General features: G+C 44.2%; 1 protein-coding gene across 3 annotated transcripts in view; it reads left to right on the top strand.

Annotated features, from left to right (window-relative positions):
- Window positions 1–23,759, top strand: part of UNC45A (unc-45 myosin chaperone A) — a 74,965-nt gene that overhangs the window by 13,567 nt on the left and 37,639 nt on the right. For 2 of the 3 annotated variants that reach the window (XM_030189655.1, XM_030189657.1), the window contains exons 5-11: window positions 1,450–1,542; window positions 4,917–5,084; window positions 8,903–9,068; window positions 11,813–11,983; window positions 12,860–13,031; window positions 14,316–14,616; window positions 16,416–16,510. In XM_030189655.1, coding sequence (XP_030045515.1) covers window positions 1,450–1,542; window positions 4,917–5,084; window positions 8,903–9,068; window positions 11,813–11,983; window positions 12,860–13,031; window positions 14,316–14,616; window positions 16,416–16,510 — 1,166 coding nt within the window. The remainder of the gene's footprint in view (window positions 1–1,449; window positions 1,543–4,916; window positions 5,085–8,902; window positions 9,069–11,812; window positions 11,984–12,859; window positions 13,032–14,315; window positions 14,617–16,415; window positions 16,511–23,759) is intronic. The other variant, XM_030189656.1, reaches the window with a different exon arrangement.

A 23,759-nucleotide genomic window follows, 5' to 3' on the forward strand; every position in this document is an offset into this window, starting at 1 on the left:
CCAGTCTGTTTTTCACCTAGGCAGTTCTGATATCCCCTCCTAAACATTGTAATGTTTAGGAGTGGCCTAGTGGTTAGGGTGGTGGACTTTGGTCCTGAGGAACTGAGTTCGATTCCCACTTCAGGCACAGGCAGTTCCTTGTGACTCTGAGCAAGTCACTTAACCCTCCATTGCCCCATGTAAGCCGCATTGAGCCTGCCATGAGTGGGAAAGCGCAGGGTACAAATATAACAAAAATAAAATAGATACTATTGGAGATTCTACATGGAATGTTGCTACTATTGGAGATTCTACATGGAATGTTGCTACTATTGGAGATTCTACATGGAATGTTGCTATTCCACTAGCAACATTCCATGTAGAAGGCCGCGCAGGCTTCTGTTTCTGTGAGTCTGACGTCCTGCACGTACGTGCAGGACGTCAGACTCACAGAAGCAGAAGCCTGCGCGGCCACATTGGTGATCTGCAAGGGCCGACTTCTACATGGAATGTTGGTAGTGGAATAGCAACATTCCATGTAGAATCTCCAATAGTAGCAACATTCCATGTAGAATCTCCAATAGTAGCAACAGTGGAGGAGTGGCCTAGTGGTTAGGGTGGTGGACTTTGGTCCTGGGGAACTGAGGAACTGAGTTCGATTCCCACTTCAGGCACAGGCAGCTCCTTGTGAATCTGGGCAAGTCACTTAACCCTACATTGCCCCATGTAAGCCGCATTGAGCCTGCCATGAGTGGGAAAGCACGGGGTACAAATGTAAGAAAAAAAAAATAATAATGGCAGTCCTGGGCTGGGATTCATGTGCCAGTGTATCCTCTGGAAGCCCTAAACTCACCAGCTATCATTTCATTTCATTTGAGCATTTATATACTGCTTAGACCTAAGCGGTTTACAGCTTCACTTTACAGTTACTGGATCTGTCCCTACTGGGCTCACAGTCTAGGTAGTACATTGTACTACTGTTGTACCTGGGGCAACGGAGGGTTGAGTGACTTGCTGAGGGTCACATGGAGCTTCAGAGGGAACTGAACCTGGTTCCCCAGGATATCAACCCACTGCCAACCATTAGGCAAGAGCAGGAATCGAACCCAGTTCCCCAACCCGTTAACACTAACCATTAGGCCACTCCTCCACGCCATTGCTCAATGACTGACACTCTTTCCCCTAGAGATAATTCTATAGAGCATTATTTGCTCAGTATCCACCTTGCCAGCCAGGGTGAGAAGCAGAAAATGGGAGCTGGGAGTCAAAGCCATCTTCCTTTGCACTAAGCCACCAGGCCAGCCCATTGTGTGTTCTGGTTCTGATGACTTGTTTTGTGAATGAATGAGAGGGGGAGAGTTTTTTTTTTTCCCCCTATATGGGTCCCTAACCAGGTTCATAACAATAGAAGATGAGGTGGAGGTGAAGAATACACATGATGTCCCTTTGGCATCCATTTATCTTCCTCAGGTCCAGCTTATGTCCACTACAGATTCCCGTGTAGAACAGATGTTTCAGATCCTTCTTGACCCAGAAGAAAAAGATACAGAGAAGAAGCAGAAGGTACAGTTTCTGAGCAGGCAAAAGGACCAGTGATGAACTGGAGATATGTGTACTGTACGGTAATTGTGAGCAGCATGTTTCTGTAAGAAGAATTACTTGACTTTAGAAAATTAAGAGTATTTGAGGTTGGCCAACCTAAAATGAGCAGACCCGAAGGAACTTGCCAGCAGGTATCCAGCACCAGTTTAGTAAACTAAAAGACAAACTTATTTTCAACTTGCGTTCGATTTTTCTGTTTACATCTGCCTGCCAAACGTTTCCCCTCCCCTAGTAATCCGATCCTATTCTGAGACACTGGGGAAGTAGCATCCAAATGGGTCAGAGGGGGAGTATGCAAATTACAGAACAGAACCCCATTATTTTTTTATTGGATTAACATGATAGTACAAATGATAGCTCTTATCTCTTGTGCATACAAACGTCTCTAGTAGCAATACTGAAATCCAAGTTTTATTTTTTTATTATTATTATTAGCATTTGTATAGCGCTACCAGATGCATGCAGCGCTGAACACCTGACAGAGAGACAGTCCCTGCTCAATAGAGCTTACAATCTAAAAATACAGACGGACAAGACAATTAAGGGCGAGGGAAGTGCTGGGTGAGAAGGAACAAGGGGAGGGCAATTGAGTAGTGGCTAGGAGCCAAAACATTCCATCTAGAATCTCAATAGTAGCAACATTCCATGTTCCACTGCATTAACCACTAGGCTACTCCTTCACTAGCAACATTCCATGTAGAAGCCTGCCCTTGCAGATCAGTAATGCGGCCGCGCAGGCTTCTGTTTCTGTGAGTCTGACGTCCTGCACATACGTGCAGGACGTCAGACTCACAGAAACAGAAGCCTGCGTGGCCGTGTTGCTCATCTGCAAGAGCAGGCTTCTACATGGAATGTTATTATTATTAACATTTGTATAGTGCTACCAGACGTACGCAGCGCTGAACACCTGACACAGACAAACAGTCCCTGCTCGATAGAGCTTACAATCTAAAAATACAGACAGACAAGACAATTAAGGGCGAGGGAAGTACTGGGTGAGGAGGAACAAGGGGAGGGCAATTGAGTAGTGGCTAGGAGCCAAAAGCAGTGGTGAAAAGGTGGGTTTTCAGCATAGATTTGAAAACAGGTAGAGATGGAGCTAGACCAAGACCCCTCCAACATCTCCCCCACCCAATTTAAACATATTATATCTGACTGATTTCCCCCCCCACCCCCCCAAAAAAAAAAAAAAAAAGTGGGCAAATGCATCAATTTCATTAACCACATAGAGCATACACTAATTCCAACATCCTAAACATAAATTGGCTTTACTTTTTCCAGCTATTCCCAGTACTTGGCCCACTTATTTCCATCTCTTGCAGTTTCCTATATTTTAGAACCGTCAATCTATTCAGCTGATAAAAATTGCTCACTCTATAAGAGAAATTCAACTAGCTAGCTCCTCCCTGTCGCTCTTCCAGTGTGCCTGCCACTATAAAATATTTCAGATACGTTGTACATTTGTGGAGAAGCTGGATATTTGATTGGCTGTGTTGGAATTCTAGTTCTGTCAGTTTTCAAAATTTTGGTGTTTTCGTTGCTTCAGGTAGACCATTGCAAATACATGCGTTTGTATTATGCCTCATATTTGACGTGTTATTGGTTCTTCGCTGGGAGCATTTACCAAATGATCGAGCAGGTTCAAATCAAATGAAATAAATGCTTATTCTTTAATTAAGCACTAAGACACTCCAGGGTGTATGTCATAAGGTTACATTTGCACACATTTTGAGGCTCATTTTCAAAGCATATAGACTCACAAAGTTACATAGGTTACTGTATATCTTTGTAAGTCTATGTGCTTTGAAAATGAGTGCCATAGTGTGAGACTGGCCTAGCTTCTGTGCCTTCAACTACCTGAGACTTCATACAGTAATGTGCATCTCCGAGTTTCTTACGTTTTTTTTGTTTTTTTTAAGCTATTGTAAAATGTTTGGGTTTAACCCTTAAGATCTCCTTCAGGCTGGGTGATTGTTACTGCTTAGCATTCTGGAGAAACAAGATTTCAGGGTCTTGATTAAGTTAATTTTCTATTCCCTTATCAAGATCACTAATACTAAGATTTACAGCTGTGGTGTCAGTTCTCTGTTCTCAGCCTTTCCCTTTCTTTCACCTGTTTTTGCGACGCTATCTTCCCACGTGGTGTTCTGCCCTCTCTTCTTCTCATGAATGATCAGCAGATTTCATTTGCTTTTTGGCCAGGCCTTTTCCTAAGGTTCTTCCTCTTCCTTCATCTCCTGCTTGTTTTCATTTGAGTTTAACTGAGTGGGCACAATCTTCAGAATTCTTCTGAAAATCATATTGTAGATGCCCATACTGTAAGTTTATACCCTTAGCTTTAAATCTAAGTTCTTCTCAAGTAACTGTTAGAGATGTAAAGAGTTTTTCCATTCTCACTTTTTTTTTCCTTTTTAGACATTTTTCATCTGTTATTTTGCAAACTTTTCTAAGGGCCCTTTTATTATGGCACGATAGGCCTAACCCTTTCAGGGCTTCCTCTTACTCCTGCAAGAAAAAGCCTTGTGACTTACAAGTGTGTGTTTTTTTTTTTCTTGATTTAAGAGTACGCTAAAAGAGCATTATCGCAGGACGCGCTGAGGCGTCCCGGGGTAGTTTTCCACTTAGCACATTCTAATCCCACACTGGAAATATATATTTTTTTATTTTCCTGCATGGGAGGTGTACCTATGGGTGAAGAGTAGGCATGCCAGTGCTAATTGGGTAGCGCAGACGGATTACCGCACACTACACAATTAGTGCGGGATCCCTTACCACCTCCTAAATAGGCGGCAATAAGGGCTCCCATGGTAATGGCCATGCGCTGATGGGGAAGTTATCGTGGTCATTATAAAAAAATATATATATATATATGGCAAGGCAGCCATTTTACCGTTGAACTAAAAGTGGCCACAGTGTGTGGAAAACCCATATGCTGACAACAGCGCTGGCCACTTCTTAGTGTGGCTTGGTAAAAGGACCCCTTAGATATTTATATTTTTAAAAATTGTTCAACAGCATTTATCCATTTTGCCGATTTATTATTATTTTGGCATTTTGATGTCGAAGCTCATTCAGTAGATCTTACAGGTTATGCATAGTATGTTTTAGGCTTCTACCTTTCAGGAAACAACTATCGGAACTGACTTGTCTGGAGTAAGTTTCTAGCAGCTCTATTATTTTATATAATTTGAAAGGTGAGATGTTCCTAGACAGATGAGCATATGATAGTAACTGGAAACTGCCTTCAAGATCTGAGAGATTAGATCAAAGGTGATGAAAGCAAGTGCATTAGTGTCAGCCCTGAGCCCACACATGTTTCATTCCTTGTATTCCAGGCAGCCCAGAACCTAATTGTTCTGGCCAGGGAGGATGCTGGAGCAGAGCTGATTTTCCGGAGCGACGGTGTGCATCTCCTGTTATGCTTGCTGGACACAGGAAAGACCGATATGATATTAGCATCTCTGCGTACTCTTGCTGGCCTTTGTTCTGGTCACCAGTCCCGGGTAAGTGTTCATACTAATGTGGAGACCTCATCTGGATGACAAGAGTCCTGGAGGATGAATAGAGGGGCAGATTCAAAGTACATTGGCCCTTCTCCCTACCCAGTTAGAGTAGACATCAACTACAGGAAATATAGTCTTGCTAAGAATTGGTATTAGAAAAACCTGACCTGAATGATTTAAGAATCTTCTGGTTGGTGGTACTGATGGAGACAAAAATGGTTACAACTTGAGAAAACATGGGACCAGCACAGAAAACATTTTGCATAAGTTCATGTGTTCAGCACAGTGTTACCATCATTAAGAGGCAACTTGTTCCTTCTTAGGAGACTGGTGTGTCCATATTGTATTTTCAAACTTCCAAGGAACCTGAGAACTCTCCCAAGACTCTACCTGTAATATCTTGAAATCATTGTAGTTTTTTTTTTTTTTTTTTACTCCCAACCTAAACATTCTGGATTTAACTTTTTTCTTCAGTTCCCTCTTCCTTTATAGATAGGACTTTATAAAATTCTGATTTTATAATTTTATTTGGAACTTATTGATCTTTAGTTCAAAAATTAATCTCTGTGAATATATACACGTGTGTAAATAATGATAGACTGACAAAAAAAAACTTAGGGGGGCAACTAAGAGAGTAAAAACTGTACAACAGGCGTGGACGCTGTTCAAAAATACCATCCTGGAGGCCCAGGCCATACATATTCCGCGAATTAGAAAAGAAAGACAGCCGGCCTGGTTGAAAAGTGAGGTGAAGGAAGCTATTAGGGCTAAAAGAAACGCCTTCAGAAAATGGAAGAAGGAACCGTCTGAAAATAACAAGAAGCAGCATAAGGAGTGTCAAAGCAAATGCAAGGCGCAGATAAAGAAGGCCAAGAGGGATTACGAAAAAAAGATAGCATTAGAGGCAAAAAAACATAGTAAAAAATTTTTTCGGTATATTAAAAGCAGGAAGCCGGCAAAAGAATCGGTTGGGCTGCTGGATGACCGAGGGGTAAAAGGGGCGATCAAGGACGACAAAGACGTAGCGGAGAGACTGAATGAATTCTTTGCTTCGGTCTTCACCGAGGAAGATTTGGGTGGGATACCGGTGTCGGAAATGGTATTTCAAGCGGACGAGTCGGAGAAACTTACTGACTTCACAGTAAACCTGGAGGACGTAATGGGGCAGTTCGGCAAACTGAAGAGTAGCAAATCTCCTGGACCAGATGGTATTCATCCTAGAGTACTGATAGAACTGAAAAATGAGCTTACGGAGCTACTGCTAGTGATATGCAACTTATCCTTAAAATCGAGCGTGGTACCGGAAGATTGGAGGGTGGCCAATGTAACGCCCATTTTTTAAAAAAGGCTCCAGGGGAGATCCGGGAAATTATAGACCGGTGAGTCTGACGTCGGTGCCGGGGAAAATGGTAGAGGCTATTATTAAAAACAAAATTACAGAGCACATCCGAGGACATGGATTACTGAGACCGAGTCAGCACGGCTTTTGTGTGGGGAAATCTTGCTTGACCAATTTACTTCAATTCTTTGAAGGACTGAACAAACATGTGGACAAAGGGGAGCCGGTTGATATTGTGTATCTGGATTTTCAAAAGGCGTTTGACAAGGTACCTCATGAAAGGCTACAGAGGAAATTGGAGGGTCATGGGATAGGAGGAAATGTCCTATTGTGGATTAAAAACTGGTTGAAGGATAGGAAACAGAGAGTGAGGTTAAATGGGCAGTATTCACAATGGAGAAGGGTAGTTAGTGGGGTTCCTCAGGGGTCTGTGCTAGGACTGCTGCTTTTTAATATATTTATAAATGATTTAGAGATGGGAGTAACTAGCGAGGTAATTAAATTTGCTGATGACACAAAGTTATTCAAAGTCGTTAACTCGCGACAGGATTGTGAAAAATTACGAGACTGGGCGGCTAAATGGCAGATGACGTTTAATGTGAGCAAGTGCAAGGTGATGCATGTGGGAAAAAAGAACCTGAATTATAGCTACGTCATGCAAGGTTCCACGTTAGGAGTTACGGACCAAGAAAGGGATCTGGGTGTCGTCGTCGATAACACACTGAAACCTTCTGCTCAGTGTGCTGCTGCGGCTAGGAAAGCGAATAGAATGTTGGGTATTATTAGGAAAGGTATGGAAAATAGGTGTGAGGATGTTATAATGCCGTTGTATCGCTCCATGGTGCGACCGCACCTTGAGTATTGTGTTCAATTCTGGTCACCGCATCTCAAGAAAGATATAGTAGAATTGGAAAAGGTGCAGCGAAGGGCGACTAAAATGATAGCAGGGATGGGACGACTTCCCTATGAAGAAAGATTAAGGAGGCTAGGGCTATTCAGCTTGGAGAAGAGACGGCTGAGGGGAGACATGATAGAGGTATATAAAATAATGAGTGGAGTGGAACAGGTGGATGTGAAGCGTCTGTTCACGCTTTCCAAAAATACTAGGACAAGGGGGCATGCGATTAAACTACAGTGTAGTAAATTTAAAACAAATCAGAGAAAAGTTTTCTTCACCCAACGTGTAATTAAACTCTGGAATTCATTGCCGGAAAATGTGGTGAAGGCGGTTAGCTTAGCAGAGTTTAAAAAGGGGTTGGATGGTTTCCTAAAGGACAAGTCCATAAACCGCTACTAAACGGACTTGGAAAAATCCCAAATCCCAGGAATAACATGTATAGAATGTTTGTACGTTTGGGAAGCTTGCCAGGTGCCCTTGGCCTGGATTGGCCGCTGTCGTGGTCAGGATGCTGGGCTCGATGGACCCTTGGTCTTTTCCCAGTATGGCATTACTTATGTACTTATGTACCCTATTTATCTTCAGAATTCTTTAGTTATTTCTGTTTTCACAGCTGTGGAGAGTACACCGATAACAACCTTTGGGGTATTATTGGGGAACCTGACAGTATAGATTACTATAGGAACGGGACTCCTGCAGCTTTCCAGTATTAGACAGTATAGTGTCAGAGGCAATTGTTTCCTCTTATCTCTAAATCTGAGCTCACAATGCCCAAATAATAGCAGAACTAACTCCACAACCAAGTATTATAAAAAATAAGGTAATTTATTTAGTTACAGTAACGGCAACGATAATGTCCAAAGAAGGCAAGAATAAAGACAGGCAGACTTATCATGGAAACAGCTCAGTGTAACTGCACATTATCCAAGACGGAGTTCTAATTCTGTCAACTAATCTAAACCCACAGCACTACACAAGAGTACCTGGCAAACATACAGCCTGATGCAGCAGATGGCAGAGTTCCTCAGATGGTCAGACGGACTTGTATGGAATGTCAACACATATGATCTCTTTTTATTCAGTAATCATGAGCTGCAGTTGGCTAGCGACATGCATTCTGGCCTTGAGGGTGACTCACATATAACTTTGTTTATCCCCAAATGTTGTGGCTTCAAGGGCCACAGGATTGTTTCACTGGCACCACATTGAAGGGGCCACCTTGACAAGGATCTAGGGTTTCATAAACAATGTGCAATTTTGCCAGCCACAGCGTCTCTCCGGCTGCATGTGAGATTCCAAGAGTCCTTGGCTAGTGTGGCCATGACGTTGGTGCTGATGACAATATTGTTCTGGTATATTGGCCTTCCTTGTTGGCATTCTTTTGTCTGTATGCAAAGCCAAGGCTCATTAAAACAGGCTTTAGCAATTAACGATGAAATAAGTCTGAGTCTGCATTTTTTAAGTTCAGATTGTTAATGCTGGATAGTACCATGTATTATAATCCCATATACCTTTTGTTATATATAGTGCTTGTTTTGGTCCTACGGTGCTGAATATTCAGCTTTCATTGTGTGCTTTCAGAGTGTGGCAATTCTGCATGCAGTGGGAATGGAACGCCTTTGTGCAGTGATGGGAATGAGCAACGAGCAAGTCTCCCTGGCAGCATGCAGTGTACTGCAGGGGATGTTCGATGCTCTGAAGGAAGGTGTGAAGGAGTTTCGTGGGATGGAAGGTGCGGTTGTGTTGGGTAAGCATTAAGGTGTGGGCATAGTATACTGGGGATCCATGCTGCTATGTGGCCACTGTTTTTCTGATACAGTGCAGTACAGAATATTATTTTAAGAGGATACTAAGGTCTAGTTCCTCCTTTTATGTGTCTCCTTTTGGTCTTAAAATAAAATATGAAGGAAGATTTAAAGTATCTCAGTTAAAATGCATAGCACTTCACTTTCTACATCAGCATGCCTAATATAAGTGATTCAGTCAAAGGAGGCATTTTAGAAACCAGAAGACGAAAAAAAGGACACTTGTAAGAGTCAGACTTTTTCTTGCAGCAGTGGGATACATATGGTTTAAGGCAGATCTAGACACATTTTCATCTGAATGTAGGAGTCAGTTGTTGAGATCCTTCTTGATTCTCCCTCATCCTCCCCAAGATCTGAACTCCTTTAGGGCCTGATTTACGGAGTCTGCTGTACCTTTCTATGCCTGTGTGGAAAAGAAAGCTTAATAATCAATATTTAATGTACCATTCAGTAGTGCTTGCAGACATAGGAGCCAACTTTTCAAAATGATTGGGGGTGCTGAATTTTTTTTTTTTTTTTTACAGGTGGTGCATTCCCCCCTCCCCTCCTCTCCTCCGACTGCCAGCCCGACCTGCGCTACCCGCCCTCTTCCTGCCCCTCGCCTTCCTGCGTGCCGCCCAGAATTTTAAAAGTCATCATCTTACCTTGGGGCTCGGCGCTTCAGTCTGCCTTCCCTTCTCTCTCAGCTCTGCCTCTGGTCCCGCCCTTGTGGAAACAGGAAATGAGGACGGGACCAGAGGCAGAGCTGAGAGAGAAGGGAAGGCAGACTGAAGCGCCGAGCCCCAAGGTAAGATGATGACTTTTAAAATTCTGGGCGGCACGCAGGAAGGCGAGGGGCAGGAAGAGGGCGGGTAGCGCAGGTCGGGCTGGCTGGGAACTCCCGGAGGGTCAAATATTGGGGGTGCTCGAGCACCCACAGCACCCACGGAGTCGGCGCCTATGCTTGCAGAAGCCAGCAATACCTTTTCTCCACCCCCAACAAACATACTGTTGGGAGCATACCAGTGACCCCTGATAGCTGCACCTGAGGTGACTGCTGTTTTGCTTCATGCATCACAGTGGCTTTGGGTCCTCGCAGGCCTTTCTCTCCCTCTCTTCAGCATTCCCTGGCACCCCCTTGGCTAGTCAGCAGATTCGATGTACCTCCCTTATCATTGTAGCCAAAGAAGAAACGTCTCTTTTACATCTACCCACAAGTCCCGCCAACTCATTCATTTGAGTTCTGCACTGTGATCCATAAACCAAATGCATGCAGAAGAGCCGTTTTTTTTGCGGCAACTCTGATTTAATCCCAAATGACAAGCGTCAGTATTTAGGCAACTTGGCACCCAGATTAGTTGAATCCTGCATTAAGGAAATGCCTTGAATAGTCGCAGGGGTGTGCAAGTTTAGCGCTGCAATTTGAGTTCTAAATATTTTCTTCTATCCTGTCTAATTCTGGTGTTCTTTTTATTTTAGGTTTATGTAAACCACCCAGGTGGTCTCGCCAACTGGGCGGTATATGAAATTTGTAATAAACTTGAAACTTAAGAAGAATCTGATGAGGGGGTTTTGCGTTTATGCTACCTCCTTTGTATGCAAATCTGTCATGTATATTAATTAGGGATATCCTGAAAATTTGACCTATTTGGACATCTCAGGGTTAGAGTTTGGATTTCACTTGCAGTTCTTGAATCTGTGTATTTTTACTCAGGGGCCCTTTTACTAAGCTGCGGTAGTGTGGTTGTGTGAAATTGGTGCATCCTAGGTCTTTTTTTTTTTTTTTTTTTTTTACCGCAGCTGGGGGGAAAAATGCTTTTTTTTTTTTTTAATGGGACAGTAAATGATTGTGCGCTAAAATTAAAAGTATTAAAAGTAGTGCGTGTCTATTTACTGCCCTGAGCCCTTACCACCGTTCATTGACCTAACGGTAAGGGCTTACATGCTACTCACGAGGTAATCATGCAGTGTGCACCAGTGTGACCACACTGCTATTACCGCTGGGAACACCTCCCCTGGTAGAAAATAGAAATTAAATTATTTTCTATTGCGGGAAACAGTGTGCGTCAACTTAGGAATTACTGCCGGGCACCCATGCTACCCCGGAGGTAGTGCTGATTTGGTGCACACTAGCCATGCGTTAGCGCTACTGCTGCTCAGTAAAAAAAATAAATAAATAAAAAAGCCCCTCAGTTTCTTAATCCCACATCTCTTGTTTCATGTTGGCAGTAGTATGATGAACTCCCCATTGCTTTGAGAAATGGGAATAAAAAGGACTTCCTCAAGGCTGATAATTTCTACTTTGATTTGTCAACTGCTGCCATTTGCCATTTTATTGGGTCAGTGTAAGAATCATTCGCTGATCTTTGTAGAGTAGAGATTTCAAACTGCAATTTTGAAGGGCTGTAAAGCAGTCTGATTTTAGGCTTTCCTTAATGAATATGCATGAGATACATGTAAATACAGTTGAGGCAGTGCATGCAAATCTATATACCTATATCATCCTGAAGACTAGAATGGTTTGTGGCGATGAGGATTTCAGTTTGATTCTTCTGTTGTATACCCCATAGATCCACTGGAAATTTCATTTAGTGATTGAAAGGAGAGGAATAGACCCATTGATCTCCTCAGTCTTGACTTGCAGGGAGAGGAAACTTTGGGAAGGCGGATGAAATAAGGTACTGACATTTGTGTTGCTCTTTGACAGACCCCTTGAAAGAGCTGAAGTTAATGATCCATCATTTGCTGGAGATAATAATCCAGGCAGGTGTCTCAGGATATGGCCGTGACAATGCCATCAACCTCCTGATTAAAGTGGTCCCCCGGAAGTCCTTGAGAGATCCCAATAATAGCCTAACTTTGTGGGTCATTGACCAGGGTAAGCTCACCTTACAATTTTAAATAAGCTTATGAAATAAGATTTGTGTTCTCATTGGTATGATTTGAGTTATTTTTTTATTTTTAACCTTGCTTCAATAATTCCTATCTTTGTATGTTGTCTAGAACTCTCAAGAAATTAGGTGTTTAATAAGAGAAAATAAACAGAATTGAGACACCTTTTTAGGCCGTGTGCATGTCTGTGTGGTGGTTGCTGTTTGTTTGTCCCTTTTATTGCTTGCAAATGTGGTAGGGTTGCAGTTCCCAAATTTTTCACACTTCTAGGATCATGAACAGAGATGTCACTTGTGTTTTTGTGGTCTGGTATGATTACAGGTATGAAAGTGTTGCCTGATCAATCTAGGCACAGCATGATGAACTCTGCTCATATGGGCACAATTGAACTTGTTTAGAATATCCCAGATGTTTCTTTTAGTTTCTCTCTTTCATCCTTCCCTGATGCTCTAATGTTGAGCTAAAGGTATGTGTTTCAGGAACCTTGTGCTTGCTGGTTTTGTTCCCCTAGACTGACCCATTGAAAATGTGCACCATAATTGTATGTAGAACTTGTAGCAGGAACTCGCATTCTCCTCTCATGCCAGAGGATAGAAGCATTTTATTTTAAAATATCGCTCTCATGCACCTTGGCTGTCACAGAATTGTGGTGTTCTGCATTATTTACCTACTTTATCTAGTCCAAAATTCATGGTGTGCCATTTCAAACACAGTATTTGCTCAGTTTGACACACAGTAACTGTGACCTTTGTTTCCATCGTGATACTTCCTTCTCATGGGTCCAGTCTGTGTTTACCTTGTTTCAACTATCGGAGTTTTCCATGAACAGTCTTTTTGGGGTTTTTTTCTTCTTTGTATTAAGGTCTGAAGAAGATACTTGAAGTGGGTGGATCTGGTTTGGAAATCCAAGGAAGTTTGCCTGTGTCGGAGAACACCAGAATGAGTGCCTCTGTGCTCCTGAGTAAACTTTACGATGACCTCAGTTGTGATGCAGAGAGGGAAAACTTCCACAAGCTCTGTGAAGATTATGTCCAGTAAGGGAACAACCACGTGTTTTTCTAAGACAGGGCAGCAGACAGCCCTTTTGTTTACTCATTTGAAGCAAGCAGAGCAGTAGCCTCTTCAGCACATTCAGGGTTCCTTTTACAAAGCTGCAGTAGTGATTCCTGTGTGGCAAATGCAACGAAACCCATAGGAATTGAATGGGCTTCGTTGCGTTTGTGGTGCTCGGCATCTCCAGCTTTGTTAAAGGACGCCCTCAGTCTTTTATGGTTTAAGTTTTTTTTAATTTTTGGTGATGCAAGTTCTGCATTTAAAATACTTTTTATTTCCAAATATTTTATTAATTTCCAAGAATACAAATAACAGGAAAACAATGATGGAAAAACATAGGAAGCAAGAAACACAACAGGTGGGAAAGGAAAGAAGAGAAAAAAAGGAGGGGAAAGCATCCAGGTGTTTAACAAATACTTTTTATGATTTAGATGTTTTTTAGCCTCTGTCTAATAGAAAAGAGAGGTTTATGAGATCATTGAATGTCTTGCGTGTTGTATGTATCTCCTCTCTTATAACTGTGGAATGACTAAAGTTTAGGTGCACCAAACTTTGAGCGTTGTTGGGGGCACATCTGACTTTTTTCCACTTTTCAACATTGGGAGTGATTTGGGGAACGAGGGGAGTGAGCACAAGAGGGGGGTAAGGTTGGCATCTATCAAAGAGGCTGTCCAGGGAATTAGGCTTTTTACTTGTTTTGAAAATAATGATTATAGTATGCCATTTAAAATCCCTACAGCAACTCTTTCAAGAGTCGGAAATCCTTGCCTAAGAGAAAGTAAATTATATTCTCTTTTCCTTCATGCGCTCATTGTGGTGTGCTGAGTTTGGGGTTCCACTGGCTCATTCTGTTGCTCTGTTTGTGACAAAGGGTTGAAGGGAGAGCAGTTTTTACAAACGGGGCATATTAGCCACTTCTTTGTTCTCTTATTCTGTATTTGAAGCATTTTATGTATAGCGTAACCTTTAATAGTTAACAAATTGTAGAATCAAGAAGCTCAGTGTGTCTTCTTTTTCTGGTATAAAAGAGAGAGCCAGGGATTGTTCCCCAGCATCAAGCTGCAAGAATTCCGCTTTATTGAAGACTTGTATTTCCTACTGGCTTCCATCCATGTGCTTAGTGGCCCTGGAAGGTGTCTAGAAGGGCCATTATACCACAATCTTAGTGTGTGAGAATTATCTAGTTTGTGTTCTTGAGTTAACGTCCAAGATTTCTTCTGTCCTTATTCTAATCTTTTCCTTCTGTCTGTATTTTGATGATGTAGAAGCTGGTTTGAAGGCCATGGTTTGGACGGTAAGCTTCGGGCAATCCAAACAGTGTCTTGCCTATTGCAAGGCCCCTCCGAGGCTGGTAACCGGACTCTGGAACTGAGTGGCATCATGGACAGCATGCTTGCCCTCTGTTCTTCGGAGTCCACCGTTGATCAGCTGGTGGCAGTTGAAGCCCTGATCCACGCTGCTGGCAAATCCAAACGGGCTTTGTTCATCACAGCCAACGGGGTGACGTTACTGAAAGACATCTATAAGAAGAATGAGAATGATGCAATCCGTATCCGGGCCTTGGTGGTGAGTCTTGACTTTCACATTGGAGACCCCTAAGCAAGCTTTATGAGGCCTGTAAGGAAAAGGAAAACTAAGTGAAGAACACACAGGATATCTTTCAGTGGCCCCTTTCAACACTTCTGAAAAATATTTAGCCTGGCTGAAAATCCAGTACAACAAATACTTTTGTAAGCTAGCCATCCCCTGATCTTGCAAGTTGCTTGGTTAATACTGCCCCCCCCCCCCCCCCCCCGACAATAAGGAGGCAATTCTGTAAGTGGGTTCCTCCATTTAGGTGCTCCAAGGTAACACAATAGGAGCCTATTCTGTAATGGAACCTGGACAGCTAAGTTCTGTTCTAGAACACTAGCGTAACCCAGCATCGGCATGCCTAACATTTAGGTGCTCACGGTTACATCAGCCGTAAGGCTGGCGCAAGTGCAAGCACCTAAATGTGGCAGGGATGTGCATAGCATACAGTATTCTGTAATTGGGAGCCGTGTCCATGTACATTAGGCGCCATATCCCCGTTATTCTATAACAATGCACATTAGTTTTAGAAATAACCCCCTCTCCGTCCATGATCTCCCATTTCCGTGCAATGGACAAAATAGTGAGGACGACTCAAAGAGGATATCGGGAAGTCTTTAATATAAACAGCTTAAAAACGACCCGACACCGTCATGTTTCGGCACCAGGGCCTGCATCAGGGGTCGAATTAATCTCTTGTGTTGTGGCTGTTTATATTTAAAGACTTCCTGGTATCCTCTTTGAGTCGCCTCACTTTTTTATCCATTGCTATTGTTTACATGAGGGTTCTGATCCTCCTTTTTGTTCGCCCCTTTCCATTCCCCATTTTATAGATTGCGTGTAAAATTCTATTAAATTTAATTAGTGCCAATAATTGCTTGTTAAAAACCAATTAGCACTAATTAGCTTTAGCTTTAAATTGCGTGTGCCCAAATTTGCGCGCACAAGTTTTGGCGGCTTTTGGGCCTTGAGATCTGAGAAATCAGTAAGAGAACTCTTACCACATGGCCATACAATGGAGAGCCCTTACCACCACCCACTGAGGTGGCGATAAAGGCTCCTGCGCTAACCCGATGGTAACCAGGCAGTGCGTGGTGATGCCTGATTACCGCCGCACAAGCCATTTACTACTACTACTATTAAACATTTCTATAGCGCTACTAGACTTACGCAGCGCTGTACAAATTAACATGAAAAGACAGTCCCTGCTCAACAGAGCTTACAATCTAAATTGGACAGACGAACAGACAGCTAGGGGTGGGGAAATTGCAGTGGTAGGGGTGATAAGTGAGGGTGTTGAGTAAGAGAGTCATGGTTAGGAGTCGAAAGCAGTAGCAAAGAGGTGGGCTTTAAGCCTAGACTTGAAGACAGCCAGGGACTGAGCCTTTCGTACTGGCTCAGGGAGTCTATTCCAGGCATAGGGAGCAGCGAGATAGAAGGAACGGAGCCGGGAGTTAGCAGTGGGGGAGAAGGGGGACGACAGGAGACATTTACCCAGCGAACGGAGTTCACGGGGAGGAGTGTAGGGAGAGATGAGAGCGGAAAGGTACTGAGGAGCTGCGGAGTGGATGCACCCCATTTCCGGGGGTTTTCTTTTTCCCCTGGAAATGGCGCGTGCTTGGAGCAGGACTACCGCCAGCGGCCGCATTGGGCCAGCAGCAGTCCCGAAAGAGCGAGCGGTAAACCTGCGTTGGGCTTACCGCTGCTCATAAAAGGGCCCCTTAATTCCTCTGTCCTAGTCGGTGAGTTGTCAGCCTCTATCTTGTTTAATGCTTTTCTTTTGTTTGTTTCAGGGTCTTTGTAAGTTAGGCTCTGCAGGAGGAACTGACTTCAGCATGAAGCAGTTTGCTGAAGGCTCCACCCTGAAATTGGCGAAACAGTGTCGCAAGTGAGTTCAGCTATATGCATAGCTCCATCCACAAAATGGTGCTGACTGATGGAATGATTATGTGTTGTGCTCTGGAGAGAAAGCAGTATTCACCTCCATCTTTGTTACACATTGATGAATGGGTTTAAACAATACTGGCAGAGCACGTGACATATTGCTGTTTGTTACTGCTAGCTGCTTGAATCCCACTTCAGCTGAGTTGCTGTTCGGTCATTCAATATAAGGGGTTTTCTTTTTCTTGCCAGGCTCTGTACTGTCATTCAGGATATGACTGGAGCTGAAGAATAAAACTGATCCCTGCACAGGACAATTACTATAGTAGAGAAATGGAACCAATAACAGTAGGAATGAGTTAGGAAATTTAATGTCTGTGCATTAGAACTCTCCTTTCCCTTCAGATGTAATACTGTAGCAAAAATAAACTTATTGCATAGTGATTCATAGTGCAGTGTTTGGTATCTCTCTTTTTTCCCCCCCAGTTTTATTTAGTTGTATCGGCCATACAACAGTAATGACTCTAGAAGGACCGAGGCCCTGATGCACAAAGGCAGCCGTAAAATACAGCTGCCTCGCTAACAGCCAGCGATGTACAAAGGGGATTGCATGCAAATGAGCAGCATGGACCCCCCCCCCTTTGTGCATACTCACTGTTTGCGAGTTTGAACTCTCAAATGGATTTGATGCTGCTGTCAAATCCATTTGACAGCTCTGATGCACTGGACCGCCACTCTTACCCTGGTGGTCCAGTGGATTCTGACCCCCGACCCCCCCCCCCCCCCCCAAATCTTTTTTTTTTTTTTTTAAACTTTCCCTGACCCCGGAACCTTTTTAAAAAAACTTTCCCTGGTGGTCTAGTGGACCAGACCCCTTCCCCTGCGCAGGCACACACACCCCTACACCCCTGCCCCTCCCTGTACCTTACAACAAGGTGGAGGCAGGCAGGAGCAACGGCTTCCCCCTCCTACCTCGGACCTGCCCAGAACAAAATGGCGGCGGGCTAAACACCATGTAAGGAGTTTGTTTTCCCTTATATGGTGGTTAGCCCTGCCCAGTGCATCCCAGAATGCACTGGGCAGGGCCTGGGTGCTGCCATTTTATTCTGAGCAGGCCTGAGGGGGGGGGGGGAGGAAACCGTTGCTCCTGCCCTCTTGCCTCCACCTTGTTGTAAGGTACAGGGAAGGGCAATGTTGTGGGTGTGGGAGGGAGGGGGATGTGTGCCTGCACGGGGGAAGGGGTTTGGTCTACTGGACCACCAGGAAAATTTTTTTAAAAGGTTCTGGGGTCGTGGTCACTGGACCTCCAGGAAAGATTTGTTTTTTTTAAATTTTGGGGGGGGGGGGGGGCTGGGAGGTGAGAAGTAGGAAGTACAAGCAGGCAACCTTTATAGCTTCCTGCTTGTGCTTCTCTCCTCTCCGACAACTCCAGAGCAGCCGTAAAATTTGCTCGTTAAATTAGGGCTGCTCTGGAGCTGTGCATCCTGTGGAATACACGTTTGATTACTAATGAGCTCGTAATACATTTTCATGGGGTTCTCGGTGGCTGCTTACAGCACACGTTAGAGCCACGGAAAACCCCTTTGTGCATTCCTAACTACCTAAACGTTTGCTTTAGACTGGCGAGAACCAGTCTAAAGCAAACGTTAATAGCAAGGTAAGCTTTTGTGCATCTTACCCTGAATGATCTTAATCTGGCATATTTGTGTGTTTTCTCCTCTAAAAGTCCTAGTGTGTCTAATAGAGAGTTGCACGGGGACAGAAATCCAACCCGTCCCCGCTGCAAGTAATCTCCTCTATCCCCATCCCATCCCCTGGCCCACCCAGCTAGCCCCTGCTACACCGCAGACACCTTGCTCCCCCCACCAAGAAAGAGATCTGCATGAAATATTTATTTTTATTATTTTGACTTATGAAAACCACTTGTCCCTGAAACATGCTCAAAACAGAATAATCCATTTGTATGAAAGAGATGAGGTGAAGATGTGATTCCATGTGCCCCAATGAAAGGATAGTTTAATTTTACTTCCATTCTGTATAATCCTGTAAATTGTAAGCCACTTTGAACCGAAACCTGTTTTTGGATAACAGTGGGATAGAAGAAAACATGCATGCATAACAAACAAACAAACGCCAGGTTTCCCAAGCCAGATTATTAGAGTTAAGATGAACCCATCAGTAAATAGGATATCCTTTATTATTGCTGTTTCTACCAGCAATAATTTTTGAAGCTGTTTTAATGATATTCAGTTTTTATTTATTTTATGATATTTATGTCTACGTATGGGAAGCTTTCAAAAAAGCTGTCAAATAAGTTAAAAACAAACAAAAAAATAACTTTTGTCCTCCAACTGGAATAGCTTTTGACTTTTTACAGATGGACCATTCAAAAGTAGTCCCTTGTTTCTAAAAATTGTTTTGGGTGAACCAGTGTGGTGGCACTCTCCACCTACTGGCTTCAACCCATTGGGCTAGATAGCCTTGTACCGTCTCCTGTTCTCAATCTAACCTCCTTGCCCTATTCCCCCCCCCCTCCTCCCTGCACCCACACTCTGCATCCACTCCAGCCCTGGGTGCCCTTTCTGCACATACCTGAAGTCACCCTGGTGGTCTAGTGACTTGCTTCGGGGCAAGAAAGATCCCCACTCTTTCCTGCCCTCTTCTGCTGATCCGTCTTGCTACTGCCGAGCCTACAAGTAGTGGCTGCGCAAGGCTTCCAGTCCATCCCTGCAGGATCCCTGTGGACCTGAAGAGGATCCCTACAGGATTCCCTTGGTCCCTGCTCCTGTGCAGCTCGCTAGTCTCTTTTTTTTTTTTTTTTTTTTTTTGGAAACGTCTTTATTAAAGAATGGTTCACAACATAGTTATAACAAAACATGGAGGAGTGGCCTAGTGGTTAGGGTGGTGGACTTTGGTCCTGGGGAACTGAGGAACTGAGTTCGATTCCTGGCACAGGCAGCTCCTTGTGACTCTGGGCAAGTCACTTAACCCTCCATTGCCTGCCACATTGAGCCTGCCATGAGTGGGAAAGTGCGGGGTACAAATGTAACTAAAATTACATTTTGAAAAGTAATTAACTGTACAATTGACATACATATCATAGGTCACAGTACCTATAATAGAATGCTCATTTACAACCAGTACAACAGTATATCCACGTGTACCACTCATATTTTCTTTTTTCTCCCCTAAGCACCCCCACTCCCCTCCCTGCTATTACTCCACTCCCTTCCCAGAAGGATTAATACTCTCCTGTCTGTCCAGGAAGACCTGTGCAGATTTCCAAATATCCCTGTACCGTCCCCTTCCAATTGGATTCCCCCCAGTGAGAGGCTTACTCAACAGCTTCCAAGTTGCCATTTGTTTCATACTGGCTTTCCACTCGGCCAGTACAGGAGGAGGGTCCTTACCCACCCAATAGTGGAGTACAGTTTTTCTCGCCAATAAAAGTGCAAGCAAAATAAAGCGCTGTTTATGCTCATCCAAACCCTGGGAGTCTAAGCTATCCAGGCCCAACAACAGGGACCCCTACGTTCATTCACACGTTACACCCACAATTCCCTCTATGCACGAGAGTACACCCGTCCAGAAAAGCTGAAGTTTAGTGCATTCCAAAAAGTGATGCACCGTGGTACCCTTGCCCACTGCGCATTTATCACGTGTCACTCTCCCAAAGACCACTCAGCTTCCTCTTGCTTTTTGATATATATGCATCATGAAGAAGAAGCTTGAATTGGGTTTCATGTAGTTGCGCATTTGGTGTTACCTTAAAAGCCAGCTCGAAACAGCAGGCCAAGTCCTGCCTATCAGTGATTCCCCCAGGCTCGCACTCCAGTACCTCGCTAGTTTTTCCAGAGTCTGAGAGACTCGCTGCTCCTTTCCCAGCCTATACCACCTAGAAAGCATATTGGAGGAGGCCAGCAGCTGCATAAATATCTGATCCAGTTGTGTGAAGGCAGGGGTACATTCTTTAAATTTCAAGGTGGACCTAATATAATGCCTGAATTGATAATAGGAGAAAAGCAACTTATCAGGGAGATGCCACTTTGCTTGGCATTGCTGGAAGGTGGGTATGCTGCCTCCTCCAAGTTCCACAACTTGACCCATGTATATTTAAACCCCTTTCTTCCATACATCCCAAACCGAACACCCTTGCTCTGCAGGGAAGTCTGGATTGCACACCGCTTCCAAAAAAGGTGAAGCTCCCCTCACGCCCCCTATTCGTGTGCGCCACCATTCCCACGCCTTTCTTAACGGGCTCAATAATGGTGATAATGTAGAACCCATTCCCTTGGCGTGAAGGGCATTGAACACAGTGTACGGTTGTGCCTCCTGAGACCATATGTACTACTACTACTTAACATTTCTAGAGCGCTACTAGGGTTACGCAGCGCTGTACAATTTAACAAAGAGAGACAGTCCCTGCTCAAAGAGCTTACAATCTAATAGACAAGTGAACGGTCGGTCCGATAGGGGCAGTCAAATTGGGGCAGTTTGGATTCACTATGTACCCAGGAGAGTAGCGGTCTGCCCCCATATGAATCTCGTGCAGCCAGCGGAGCAGGGCCGCCACATTCTATAAGTATAGGTCCGGTAGATTAACTCCCCCTTTTGCCCTGTGTTGCTCTAACTTGGCCACCCCTATGTGTGCTGTCCGTTCTGACCAAATAAAAGAGGACACCACTCCCTTGTATATCCCCTCATCCTTCCTGGATACCCAAAGGGGCAACATTTGTAGGGGGATATATGATCTTAGGTAGCAGAACCATCTTAACCATAGCTACTCGTCATAGCAGTGAGATAGGCAAGTCCCTCCATCTGTGGCACATGGCACGGACTCCCTCAATTTGCTACTGCACATTTTTTTTAAGCTATTCACAGGGTCCAGATGCAGATATACTCCCAAATATTTCATGGGGCCCTTAGTCCATGTTAAGAAAAGCGGTTTTAATGCCGCTTTATAAGTCGTCGGTGAGGCTGTATCTTGCAAAGGATGTAAAAAGAATTGAAGCGGTGCAAAGAAAAGCTACAAGAATGGTATGGGATTTGCGTTACAAGATGTATGAGGAGAGACTTGCTGACCTGAATATGTATACCCTGGAGGAAAGGAGAAACAGGGGTGATATGATACAGACATTCAAATATTTGAAAGGTAGAACTAGGGCATGAATTGAGATTGAAGGGGAGCAGACTCAAGAAAATGTCAGGAAGTATTTTTCACGGAGAAAGTGGTGAATAATTGGAATGCCCTCCCGCGGGAGGTGGTGGAGATGAAAACGGTAACGGAATTCAAACATGCGTGGGATAAACATAAAGGAATCCTGTTCAGAAGGAATGGATCCTCAGAAGCTTAGCGGAGATTGGGTGCCAGAGCCGGTGGTGGGAGGCGGGGCTAGTGCTGGGCAGACTTCTACAGTCTGTGCCCTGAAAATGGCAGAAACAAATCAAGGTCAGGTATACACAAAAAGTAGCACACATGAGTTTTTGTTGAGCAGACTGGATGGACCGTGCAGGTCTTTTTCTGCCGTCATCTACTTTGTTACTATGTTAATGGAAAATCTACCATGGACCTGCATGGGCATGCAGACGACAATGCCATCGCCTCTGATTTCTCAAAATTAATCCTCAGCCTAGAAAAGGAGCCAAATTGTTGGATGATGGTCACCAGGTAGTTTATATTGTGGGATGCATCATCCAAGAATATCAGCATATTATCGGCAAAGAGATTAATTTTATACTCCCGTTGGGCCACCCGTATGCCCTGTAGAAGACTAGACTGGCGGATTTTACAAACTAGTGGTTCCAACGAGAGGACAAACAGCGTTGGCGACAACGGGCATCCCTGTCTCGTCCCTCTTTGTGGCGTAAAAGAGGGAGTGAGCTGTCCATTTACCAAAATCTGCGCTGTGGGTCCTGTATGCCAGTCAGAAACTCTCCCAGAATTCCAAACTGGGGGAGTACCCAGAACAAATAGTCCCACAGGATTTTGTCAAATTCCTTTTCAGTGTCCAAACTGGCTATGACAGCATCCCCGGGTGTGTTTCCTTTTGCTTGAATTGCGCTCATTGCTCTTAGTATATTCGCAGATGCATACCTCCCAGGCACAAACCCCGTTTGATCCACATGCACCAGCCCGGGCAACACCTTGCCGATGATGCTGGCAAACAGCTTAAGATCTTGATTCAATAGGCATATAGGCCTGTATGACCCCAACGGTTCCTTGTCCCTGCCCGGTTTGGGGAGAACCACTATGGTGGCATGCACCATCCTACCAATATCTTGTCCTCTAGTGCATAACACCTGACATAGCATTTGAAACGGGCCTGCTATGTTTCCTAATATTTTGTAGAATTCCGGGCCTAGCCCATCCAGTCCCGCCCGGGGCCTTTGCCAGTTTCAAGCGCTTCAAGGCTTGCTGTATCTCCCTCCCATTAACTGCGGCATTCAACTGTGCAGTTGGTCTGGAGACAGGCTGGGAAGCTCCAGCCCTCCAAAGAATCTGTCCCTTGCCTCCACATCACAGCACCCTTTATCGTATAAGGACCTATAAAACTCAACAAAGGCCTCGTGTACATCCTTCTCCTTGGATGTTGGTGTGCCTGTTTTGCTCCTGATTTTAGTAATCACTTGCCTCGGGGCCCTAGTGCGAATCAGCTGAGCTAAAAGTCTTCCCGCTTTATTCCCCCACCTATGTAATTGGTATTTGTATAGTTGAATGTCCTTAAGGGCTCTCTGATTTAATAGTGAATTGATCTTATGCCTGATATCCAAATACTGCTGCTGAACCTGCTCTGGACCACCCCTCACTAGCCGTTCCCTAATGGAATGTAGTTGCTGTGCCAGCGCTAATAATGCCCTCTGTTGTTCTTTGCGTTTCCTGGAGCTATATTCAATTTTTTTCCTCAAAGGACCGCTTTCCCTGCTTCCCAATATACCACGGGGTCCACCATCTGGATCATTCTCCTCCAAATAGTGCTTGCACTCTTCCCCTAAATTCATCATCCAAATAAAGGGAAGGGTTCATCCTCCAACCTCCCGGTTGTCTCCTAGGGGAAAGACCCATCACCACCCACACCATACTGTGGTCCGAAACCACCCCATCCTCTATGTCTGCTCCTCTGGTCACTGATAGAAAAGGTTGAAAGATTAGTATGCAACCCAGCCTTGCCTGCACTTTATGGACCTGAGAGAAGAAGGTGAAGTTGCGTTCGTCCGGGTGAAGCATCCTCCAGATTTATCAAGGAGGTTCAGTTCTT

Source organism: Microcaecilia unicolor, chromosome 1, assembly GCF_901765095.1.
Source record: "Microcaecilia unicolor chromosome 1, aMicUni1.1, whole genome shotgun sequence".
Classification (NCBI taxonomy): Eukaryota; Metazoa; Chordata; class Amphibia; order Gymnophiona; family Siphonopidae; genus Microcaecilia; species Microcaecilia unicolor.